This window comes from Tyto alba, unplaced genomic scaffold (assembly GCF_018691265.1).
Source record: "Tyto alba isolate M040663 unplaced genomic scaffold, T.alba_DEE_v4.0 Super-Scaffold_29, whole genome shotgun sequence".
Lineage (NCBI taxonomy): Eukaryota > Metazoa > Chordata > Aves > Strigiformes > Tytonidae > Tyto > Tyto alba.
This window is the reverse complement of record NW_024881303.1, coordinates 10,053,840-10,066,156: the sequence shown is the minus strand read 5'-3', so window position 1 is coordinate 10,066,156 and position 12,317 is coordinate 10,053,840. Positions and strand designations below refer to the sequence as shown.

Below are 12,317 nucleotides of genomic sequence, written 5' to 3'. Positions count from 1 at the left end.
CAAGAACAAGGTCAACTGTTCAATGTGAAATAAAACAAAACTTTTTCTCCTGTTTAGAAGGGACATACTAGTCCTGTTGAACATCCTCACTGGAACTCATCTTGCTCAACCATATTACATACCATGGCAACAAACAACAGTAAGCATTAGGTATTATGAGAGCTGTACATAAAGTAATTGTTCTTTCACAAGGAGTCCCATCTTCACATAATCATCTAGCACCAGGGTAAAAATTGTGATTGGTATAAAGAATTTGAAATTACTTTGCAAAAGGAGACAGGTGGGCTACTGCATCAAGCACCATGGCTTTTTTTCTCTCTATCAAGATAGATTTCAAGGTACTAGGTGGTTTGCTCTAGAGTGCTACAGTCTTGAAAGACCAGGACAGCCAGAGAGGCAGCTGTCTTGTCAATTTTCTCAGGACTTAGTTTCTCAAGAGAGCCCTTTTTACAGATTTATTCTACTATATCCTCAGTGTTCTCTAGTGACATTATGAAATAAAGTGCTTTTTGGAGAAAGGAGGTGAGAAAACAAAAATAACCATTAATAATTCATTTGTGTTAAACAGAGTTGAAATTTTGTCACAAGATTTCTTCAGAGACCAATATCATTATGTTATCTGTAACAGAATTCTGCTAACAAAAGCAACTGTTTATGCTATAGGAAAAGTGTTGAAGTCTGAATTTAAAACAAAGGACATATACATTTAAAAAAAGCAAGCATTAGCCTATTTCATACACATTTTAATTAAAAAGAAATAGTGAGCTTGCTCTTTTTGGCCAACAACAACAACAAAATGTTCTGTGTGTTATTTTTAAGAGTATTTTTTATAAACAATTTAAGAGCCATACTAGCAACAGAGATGCATAAAACCACACTGAATGGGAGTTGGGTACATGCATGCCAGTGGAACCCTAATGCCTAGGGGACAAAAGCATTAGAAAGGAAACTGTAAATTTGTAGATTTAAGCACAATCATTCTATTATCAATATGCTTTGAATACCATAAAAGAACAGAAAATAAATTTTTAAATCCTCGGGGTGTGGTAAGAGCAGATGAGACACAGGGAGAAGTATAAGTGAGGAGTCTTGGCCCTTTGGGAATCAGTCCACTTCCACCATTTCAGTAAGCTGTATCAATCCCCAGAGGAACAGCACAGGTTATGCTAGCAGCATATTATTTAAATTTCTACTATTCACATAGGCAAGAAGGAATCTAAATGCAGATCTTTTCAAGATGATTTTTAATATAAAGTTTATATAAAGGTCATCCCACTATCTGCTCATTCAAAACCTCACTGGGGGATCCCTAAGGAGAGCCTCAGCTGTGTGCCTAGTCCACAGGCCTTCAATCGCTCCTCTAAGCAAGGCTGTCAGAAGCTTAGACAACATACGTATTTCAGAAGCAGCTTTCTTTTGCTGTATTAGCAGCAAGAGGAAACAAATACTGCTCCTGCTAAATTTGATCTCTTCCTTCCTCCTCAAGGACAGAAAAAAAAAATCTTTTCAGGGCTGGTAATAAACAATTAAAAAAAAAAAAAAAAAGGCACTGTAACTCACTTCACTGGCCCCAACCCAAATCTCCATCTATGCCAACCTGGCACTAGTGCCTGTGATTCAACAGTGACTATCCTAGCCAGATCCAATTCCCCACCCACATACAACAAGCACTTTCAGGGCTGAAAGTCTGCATCACAAAGCAAATAATCACAATAACTCAATTTGTTTTCCATACCCAATGGATAACAAGTTTCTTTGTTTAATACTGCACTGGTGATTAAGAGTACAAAGAAAAATACAGCCACCTTCATAAAACTTGAAGGCATCTTAAGGACCTACCTGAGTCTGTAGGTATGCTTGACTGCATTAAAATTAGTTCATCAGAAGAGGGTTGCTCCTTTTTCATGATATTCAACACAAAGTTTACTGCTAAAGTTACCGCCAAACCCAAGGGAAATCATTTCCAGAAGCTTAAAGCAGTCCAAAGGAACACAGTGTTTACAAGTCAAAAGGTTACTATGTGGTAAGCTGATCAGCCTTCAGTTTACAAGGAAGAGTAAATTAGGATTTCCTCTTGAACAGGAAGTCTGGTCGCATCCTACATTAGCAGGTGCTAGAGCAGCTTTAATTCCACTTCCTTCTAAAAAGATAATGCTTACACAGGTCTCAGCTTACCCCTAGAGCAAGATGTGCTCAGTAAACTGAAGTCAATTCAGAAATGGACACATTGTCATTTGTGAAAAAATATCAAGCCAAAACACAAGGATGAAAAACGGCTAATGATCCACTATGAGAAGCCCAAAAGATACAGATACAAAAGCAACACCTATAAAAACAAAAAACTCCAAGCAAACCAGAATTCCTTTTCAAGTAACAACCGCTTGTGTAAAAACAAAAAGGAAACTGCCAGTGAAGTTAATGGTGGGCTGAAGTTACTTCTCCCTTGCCCCCTCCACCCCCGCTTGAGAATAATTTATTGGGAGTTCTGCAATCCTAATTTTTTCACATCTGACTAAATAAGAAAGCCAAATTTAAAGAATTCATAAGGATTTCCATTGTTCAACAGACAAAAAAAATTCTTATCGGAATCAAGATTCTAATTCCTTTGTCCTTCCCCTCTTCTGACTTCATCAGCTCTAACTTGTCTTTACAACCAAACACATGCAAAGCAAAATCAGAGATGGCTGAATCTTAGCCCTTGCTGGGTTATTAACAGTACAAAAGAAGTTACCATAAATAGATTGTTACAGTTTAGTAACTTCCTGATGGAAGGCTGAAGTACATGCATCTGCTCCCAGACCAAAGCATCCCTTCAGGTCATGATTAACACAGAGACAATGCAATACCAATAGAAGAACAGTTGTTAGTTATATTGAAACCAAGAACTTGAAGAAAAAACCCTGATAATTCTACAGACATGCTTCACAGCTTCCATTTTCCATAGATGAGAGTGTGGTGGCAATAGAAAATGAGAATTTAAATACAAGGCAAGGAAGGGGAGGTGGCAGGAGTTAACATTAGCAAAGTTTCTAGATAACATTTCAGTCTTGAGATTAGAGAAACTGCAACTGTGCAGGAAAAATACTGTTGTCATTGACAAGTAGATAAAGCCACAATAATTCAACTCAGTGTATACTTGATTACATTAAGACAGTGGGGCTTCAACAGCTGAATTCCAGGATAAGGAAGGAACACTTTCTCCTGTAAATCTCAGTGTGTTTAAAGTAGTAAATTTAGTATCAAGGAATCCTACAGAAGCACCCATCACTATGCACAGTTCAAAGATACTTATGTACTCAGAGGCAGGAGTCAGGGAAAGTGCAAAAAGATAGAAGAAATAGGTTTGTGTTTTTTGCCTTTCCTGGGACTATTAAAAAAGCTAAACTGGTCAAGTTCAATAAAATAGAGCTTTTCTTCTACAGAACTATGCCTTCCCCTTATAGCTTCTGAAAGCTATAATTAAGGAAAAAGCTGATACTAGTCTTTGCTTTCCTCTGAGGATGTTTGTGTTATAATTAGTTAGTGAAAGCTAGACTGAGATTTAGCATTTCCAAATCAGAACAAAGTGTTCAAAAGATCCCATGTTGCTGTATGTAAACAGATACATTATTTGTGAGGATAAGGCCCTGAGTAATTTGGTCTAACCAGACCTCCTTTGGGCAGGAGGTGGGACTAGATGACCCTGGAGGCTCTTTCCAAACTCCATGATTTTATGATAAAACCTAAAACGGCAGTTATGGAAGTGATGTGGAAAGGCTAAGAGGTGTACCCAAATCCTGATGGTCTGTAAACTGCAGTCCCTCAGCACCTTACATGATTAACTCCTTATCCAAAAGGAAGGTACCTGTCACATAGCAAAAGGTTATTAAAGTTGACCACTGAGAACACCTTAACTCAGATGTTTCATACTATCTTCACACATTGTTTATTCTCCTGGTTCAATCACTTCTGGTTATTTGAGAGCCCTGAACTTTCTGTGCAGAAAGTTCAGCTGAAAAACTTCGTATTGCAGGTCTCAACCAGAGCAGATTAGGGACTGGATAACCTTATGGAAAGGCTTGTAATACACGATTATGAGAGGATACCTCAGTAAACTCTGTTCTATACCTAGACAGCTTTGTCAGCACTTAATGCATAAATACACCTAAACCACCAATGTGAAGGAAATCAAAACTAAACTACTTCTGAAGTCTAGGTTAGAATATGGGGCCTAAAATAAATGTAAAAAATCCTAGTGAGGACGTAGGCAGTGTGGTATAAGCCTTTAATTACCACAGGTTACATCTTACTGGTATAATGCACATCCTACAAAGGCTGAAGTAGAGATCACTATGACGTATTTACACACCATTTTTTAAGCAAGCTTTTTGGAGGGAGCTTCTCCCACTCATATTTCAAGTGGAAGCTGTGGCCAAAACACTCAACACAGGAAAACAAAGCAGAACAAGTGACATTAAGAGCAGAAGCAAAATGCATCATTCAGGGGTGGGGGAGAAATAACACTCTTAAATGGAAAACCACTAAATTTTCTAATGACGTGAACAGGATGGTGTTGCATGGGCCAGAACAATAGCTTTATATTAGTTATTTACTTAAAATAACTATAAGAAAGTCTGTTTAATCTTTTAAGAGATTAATTGTGGCATAGCAGGCAGTAATATGGTCTAGCTGTTAGATCCTACAATTCTGAGCATCCTGATTCAATGTTATACCTAACACAGTACTCACTAAGATTTGTCACAGAAACTCTCCCTCCATTTTCCTACCTTTGAAACGGGCATGATAGTTTTGTGAATAGGGAAGGAAAAGATGCTCATTAATGAACTCAAATATTTTAATTACCTAAAAGCTTGTCATCTTTTCCTCTCACCCTCAGCACTCTTATTAGACCAAAAGATACAAACTTTTTTCTCCCCTAATAAAGGAAGTTATTGAAAGCTAACATTCTCACTCCAGTACTTTACTTAGTTTTGTGAAGGAGCTGATAGAGGGCACGGTTCAAAATTGTTCAGCCAGAACATATGAGGAAACATTGCTCAGTTAGCTTGAAGTAAGTGGCTCTAAGGGCGTGTCTATATTTGCATTAGTTCACACCAGGAGCGTGCTTTTTAAGTGAACTGCCTGATCATTCCCGTTGATGATGTGTTGGTTCACATCACAGAGCTGTTTTGGAACAAAGGAATTGGATTCCTTTTAGGTTAAACTAAGGTCGTGTAAGATAATGTATGCCAGGAGCGCATCTAATGTGTTCCAACTACAAACAGGCATTCAGTCCGCAGGAACAGACTAGAGCTAGTCTAAAATTAAAAAACCTGAAGGGTTTTCAGTATGGATACTGGGTTCAACACTGCTTTGATCTACTGTTCTAATTTGTCTGCACTACCAACTATTGTAGATACAAGTTAAAGCACTACATGTCTTTACTTCCTGTACACCCCCCTTATCCTCCTGGAAGTAGCATCCATCTTTAGGATATATTCTGTGCCTTCCTACCCACTAATCATCCAAGGAAGCAAGTTCAGATTGTGCCTCAGTTCCTTGACCAATAAAGAAACAAAACACAGGATTCTTTTCTGTCTAACTTAAATACATCTGCTTGTGAAATACCTGCCAACAATCCCAGAAGGCTTAATACCAGGACATAAAAAACAGTAATAAAAGCATACTGTTTATCATAACAGGCAAGAGAATTTATATGATGAGACACACAGCAATTTTACAGTTCGTAATAATTTTATAAGTTCTCTGAAACTTGAAGCTGTGATACTGTATCTTGCATCAAAGTGGAGACAGGAGATGTGCAGGTACTGGTACCAAGCGCATTCCCTGCAGGGCCAAACAATAGCCCGACACTCTGTAGGGACCATAGCTAGTCCAAGATTGCAGGAATTGAAACGGTCAGATGCCACAGCAGCTAGCACACTGCTCAAACAAGAATTTTTTTCCAGTTTACTGTTCAGAGCAGCTTACGAGATTTCTCATAATTCCATGCTGGAACAATTGTGGAAGGAAGCCATATTGTTTAGATCTGGCTGATCTAGCTAATATAGGAGTTCCATCTTGTACTTTCTTCCCACTTTTGGAAGAAAGCAGTGTATTTCCTTTTTCCAGTCCTCTGACTTTTTGTTAGTCCTCTACAGTCTTTCAGTAATAACCTGTTTTGAAGTGCTTCATTAGATCTCCTTGTACCCAAGAGTTTACAGGAATCCAGCTGCCTTTTTTTAAGTTTAGGCAGAGTTCCCCAATGCTGATGTTAACCGTGTTATCCACACAACTGTCATGAAAACACAAGTGAAATATTAGAGATATTGGTAGGCTTCCTACTGAAAAGGCCAGGAAGGCTCCCTAGAACACTATTACACCCCCAACACACTCCAGGTAGTTTCAACTTATTTTGCAACTCAAGCTTTTGTTCCTGAATTTCTGTAAAGAAAGTATTAAATAATAGTTGAGCAGGTTCTTGCCCTTATAGTGACAGACTAAAGGAGCAAAACCACTTCAGAGAGGCCTACAACATCTGCAGGCACTGCTGGACACACACACACAAAAAAAAAAAAAAAAAAGAAAAAATCAGCCTTGCTATCAAGGCTAAGGTAGGATACAAGGACTACAAAAGGCATGGCACTGGAAAGGATGTTTAAGAAATCTGTTTCAACGGGACAAACATAAGATATGAGATCAAATAGAAACAAACAAGATCAACATTGTAAAGCCAAAATTTTGTTACATATAGACCAAAAGTAATTGGAGAGTAAGACTGTTCAATGCACACAGATTAAACAACTAATTTACTTGTGTTTTAAAAACTGTATGGTTGCATTGTTCACCTTGCACGAATTCACATTAAAGTACTATTAACAATCCCGTTTCTAATTAATTTCAGTTAGTCTATACATTCTAAATAAATTTTTATATCACAGTTGTGTGAAAACTTGCATTTTCCAGGACATAACCTAGGTACCATAGCTCCAGAAACTGAATACAAGCTGAGCAGTGTTAGGGATTTAACCCCTTTTGTTTTGCTTTGGAAGAGAAATTTAAACATTTAAAGACAACAGGAAAAGTAGAAAGACTTCTGGAAAATACGATCATCCCGCTAGGAATATGACAGTGTAGGCCAGATACAACACATATCTGGATTTCTGCCAAACCCATACCACTCCGGATTACAAGGAAGTGAAAGATTATGCCGTTAAACCTACTGACAGTTTATGGGTGGTACCAAACATACTCAAGTCAGCAGTTTTAATCAAGGAAGGAGACTGTTACTTGTGATTTACCTATATTCAACTTTGATAATTCATGTGGTCATTGAGCCTAAGCCCATTATAAGCCATTAGATCAAACTTCATTTTTCTCTAAACAGTTGAATGGAATTTAACAAAGTACTTCAAGTAATGCAAAAACATACAAAAAGCACCAATCATCATGGCTTGGCAGTGTTGCTTCTTTGACAATCCTTCCTACTACTCTGGACTGGTGAAGTCAATCAACAAGACCATTTAGTCTGCCACTGCAGGCAAAAAAAAATACGACAGTGGCCAAACACTACAAGTCTAGATATGGATAAGAGATTGGTTGGTTTGTTTGTTTTATTTGAAGATTGAAATTTCCCATCTTTGCAAAATTCAGCTAAATTGCTTTTGCTTCCCTCAAGGCTATACTTTTGCTCAGTATTCAGTATATTTTTATTTTTGCTTAACTGTCTCCTCAATGACAAAGACTTATCACCTAGACGCAGCCATTCCACAAAACTGTTTCCTACATCAGGTCATTTTGAGACATCAGGTCATCCCTGACTTATTTTCCATTTCTTTGATGAAAGCTCAGCAAAAGAAATGGCAAACTTCACATCACCATAACTTTCTCAAAACAATGGGTACATGGACTTGCCCAACACATGATGTACAGTTACAGCTAATGGTATATCCCTTATCAACAGCCTGCAGTCACTTACCTACTTTTAAGATATGTTCCTGGTATAACATTTAATACAAGAACTGCTCTAAATTACATTGGAACATCAAAGCATGGAGGGTAGATCCTTTCCATGAGAGTTAGGCTGAAGCCTCAGAGCCATTGCTTAAGTTACCTGCATGTTCAGGCAAGTTAAAGGGTGAAACCATTTTCCAACTTTTCTATTTATAAATGCCACTGCAGATTTTGGCAGCCAAGCAGCTACTGGCACCAGATTTCCATACATCTCACACCCATGTTTTTCTCACATTTTCATTTTCTTTCTGAATTAAAAAAAGGACATTGTTTTCACCTGTTAAGTGACAGTGGCAACTGTCCAAAAACTAGGATGAAGGAATCTAGATTATAATTCAATAGCACCAAACATAGCAGTTTCTTTTAGATAACAGTTTCCTTTGTACTGCTGAAGATAAAGGTCATGTCTGCAAGCCTTTCTTATTTTTAGTTCAGCATCTTTTTTTTTTTTTTTTTTTTTACAGAAAGTAAAAATTTGGGTTAAAAGCAACATTTCTAATATAGCCTAATAACTTACAGAACACAAGCTAACAAAACCTGTGTGAACAAGCTCAAGCTACCAAGTCACATTTAAAGAGGTAGCCAAGAATCTTCTGCAATACTGCCAATACAGTGGGGCCAGACATAGAAAGACCATTGTTTTCCTTCAACTTGCTGATCACAGATCTATCACTTCAACAGACAGGCATTAAGAAACAAGGCAGATGGCATACAGTCCATCTGAAACATTAAGTCCCTTACTCCCTTCCTCAGTACTTTCTTTCAGATGAGAGAATCTATCCAACAAAAGAGTAAGATTTCTAGTCAGAGTCCCTCAACATACTCAGAGTTATTTGTGAGCTTTGTTCAGTTGGGCAGGTCAGAAGGGGACATCAAGACTTACAACACTAGATGCTTCTTCACGTCAGTGACATGCTTTAAGAAGAGGCTTCGCTCATGTGAGACTACCTATTGACACACCTTAAAAAAGTACCATAAATACCCAGCCCCCCCAATTTCAAAGGTTTTGTATTCCCTTCCTTAAACCTTCCTCCTCCTCTCCAACTTCTGTCTTCCCAGATACAGCTAGTATCAGAGAAATGAAAGCTAAGGAAGAAACTGCACCGCCACCTCCTGCACCACCCCATCCCCCCCAAATGGTACTGTTTTGCATTTGGTTAGATCTATTGCTTTTTCACCTTTATTCAAAGGCTCCTTGCGTTTGAAAAGCAAATATTCACAGGCTCCTAAGTCACTCCTTTGTCACCTACAGGATTCCAGAAACCCTTACATGAATCAAAATTCATTAGAGTATGTTCTCAAGAGAAAAAAATGTGTTCTTGGAAGGCTCAAAGGAAGGAGTACTTCTTACTCAGGCAGAAGTGATACTGGCCCAGCTTTCAACCACAGTCTCTACTTGCAACCTAAAAAAATCACCAACAGCAATAGGTGCACAATATTTGAAATCACAATCAAAATATTTAATTATATGAAAAGATCACAAATAACATTACATAGAAATAGTTTTTCTTACAAAAAGAATGCCATTGTTTAAACATTTGACTTGAAACAAATCTCAAGGGAGGTTTTATAGCTCTTCAGAAGTCAAACTGCACATGTACTGAAGCGCTGCGCTTCATATACTGGAATTCACAGTTTTCAGTCAGATTGAGAGCTACAACATGCCAAACCTTCTACAAGTCAGCAGCATCTGATGGAAGTTTCAGGGCAGTAAGAAACCAGTCTGTGGTACAATGATTTAAAACTTACTTTGTTATCTGCCATACCTCACTGTCAGAAACTTCAGGCTCTCCAGCAGGATGAAACTTGTTTGTATATCAGCTGCCACAGCTCACAAACTGGCACTTCAACCCCAGTTTAGCAATAAGCCCAGGAAAGCTAAGTGACCTGAATCCTATTTTTGTCACTTCTGTGATGCTTGTAGTAGTTACCAGTAGTAGGATGAAGCAGAATTGCCTTAAACTATCACAGTTTGCCACAAATGGAATTTGTCAGCACTCAGAGGTTCTGGCAGCCAGTTCAGTTTCACATCATTCCAAGCAAGCAGATTCAATACAGCTTACAAGGGAACCACTCTGCAAATCTACACTTACAATGATGCATACAACTCCGACCACAAATAAACTCAAGAACTTACACAGGATCTGAAGCTTGCAAGTAGACCTGTCCCGTTTGTTTAACAGACAGTGTAAAAATAACATCCATTTCCCTTTAACCTACTACTACACTGGATGCCTGAACTTTTACAAGAAAACAATCAACTCCTCTTGCTATCACAGAATCTACTTAGACTTCATTACAAAGTTAAGGGAACATTTCATACTCTTCTCATGTATTTAGGGACCAAAACACATTCACCTGGGTTTGAAAATTTAGGTTGGGGTTGCTACTGTACCTCCATTACTGCCAAAAAAAACCAACCTTTCTTGGAAAGTCAAGTTCACTATATTTTGGTGAGCATATATACGTATGCAGAGAGAGAGAGTGTTCTAGGACTGTGAGCATTTCCTACTTATAAGTCCAAAGAGCAAGTTCCCCTTTTTATTTGAGGGGAACAAATAGTACATAGAAATCAAAGCTCCTAAGGATTTTGAGAAGGAAAAAAAAAATTCTCATTTGATAAAGGCATAGTTTTGGACTACACGAAGCAAGTATGTTCAGTCCTATATGCGCAAAAAAACAGACTAGGACTACAACAGTATGAAGTATATTAAGTTCTTACACATGTGAAATCTACTTCAGATCTATTTCCATCTGTGTTCTTGTATAGATTTTTTTTTTCCCATTTTTAAGTAGCAACATACAGGGAAAATGATAGAAAGATCAGTACTCAAAAATATACTCAAACATGCAGACTTACTTGCATTCCCCAGGTGTACTGCAACCCCCATGGAGCAAATTACATCCTTGTTTACATACAGCTGTAAACAGAAAGAGATTTAGGCATCAGTCAGGGCAGCTAGGTATCCACTAGTACAGCAGCAATCTGAAACTGTTCAGCTAGGGCTTCTGTCATGTAGCCTATTTGTTGTTTGTGCAAAGTACACTGTCTTCTGCCGTGCTCCAGTAGCTGTTGCTCCCAGCTAGCTGTTTCACAAAAAACACAATCTCATTACAACTCTTTATGAAAAAAAATAATTTAAGGTAACTCCTTGAGAAAGTTGCTACCAAATAGGCTTGCAGCAAGAGTGTCAGCACTGAAATAGTTAAATACAGGTGTTTTTTTTTTTTTTAGACCTGGTATTAGATTAGTATTACACTGAAAATCCTGAGCTTCAGAAGATACACATGACCTTGAGTAAACCCTAAAAATACCACCCCCCCCACCCCCACCCCCCAATCATTAACAGGCTTTGTACTGAAAAGGAAGAGAAAACAAAAACAAGAAGCCCTCAACAGAAAGATTGTCAAGTAATTTTAGCACTAATTACACACAAGAAAGAAGGCAAATGCAAAGAGGTTTGAGTGGTACATTAAAAAGGATGACTATATTTGAATTTTTGTTCACATTATGAGCTATCAAAAAGCTTTCAGCTTTGCATACATTACACTTAAAACTTTTTCATTTGCAAAAATAGCATTACAAGGATGTTTTTACAGGATTAGTCTACAGTATATCATTACTCTTCAATAAAATCTTACATTAGCAGATGTAATACATCATTTTGCTTTGAAGTAACACCACCACTGAATAAAGTCAATTAGTAAAAAGATGTTTCACAATTTCAAATCCTAATTTTGTTGTGTAGCCCCCATAGCTCACATTACAAGCAACAGTATCCTGTGCTGGGCTCCCTTCTTCACAGAGGATTTTTTTTTTAAAGATTTGTATTCAAATGACAAAGTCTGTATGTGTTAAAATTAATATGCTACAGTATTAACACCATAGATATATCTACTGCAGTTTATACCTATAATATATACACTACAGCTAACCTAAAATGAAGCAAACAATACTACCTTGTTTACATTCTTCTCCCATCCATCCTTCCATGCAGGCTTTGTTTCCATTTTGATCACACGTGTAATGACCAACAAAGTCATCTCGAGGGCCACAAAATTTATTGCACAGAGCACTGTAGTAATTCTCATCACACTTCACTCTTATTTGTACTTCAAAATGGGCAACAGGACCATTAAATTGTAGTGTCTTCCATCGATCTTCTGGGTTGATCATACCAGCATGTGCCACTCGCTCTATTAACAAGTCTTCACCTTTTTAAAAAAGGTAAATTCAACAGGTGGTAAGTTTGATTGCACACAAGAGCATCTAAATTCAAATCAAAAGTATTCAACTTAAGAGAAAACCTAGTAAAGAAAATGTT

The 12,317-nt window shown here is 37.7% G+C and overlaps 1 protein-coding gene across 3 annotated transcripts in view; it reads right to left on the bottom strand.

Moving 5' to 3' along the window:
* JAG2 (jagged canonical Notch ligand 2) overlaps positions 1–12,317 on the bottom strand; it is a 71,681-nt gene that overhangs the window by 26,016 nt on the left and 33,348 nt on the right. For all 3 annotated transcript variants that reach the window (XM_042799252.1, XM_042799250.1, XM_042799251.1), the window contains 2 exons: positions 11,953–12,207; positions 10,853–10,913 (listed from right to left, as the gene is read on the bottom strand). In XM_042799252.1, the coding sequence (XP_042655186.1) occupies positions 10,853–10,913; positions 11,953–12,207 (316 nt within the window). The remainder of the gene's footprint in view (positions 1–10,852; positions 10,914–11,952; positions 12,208–12,317) is intronic.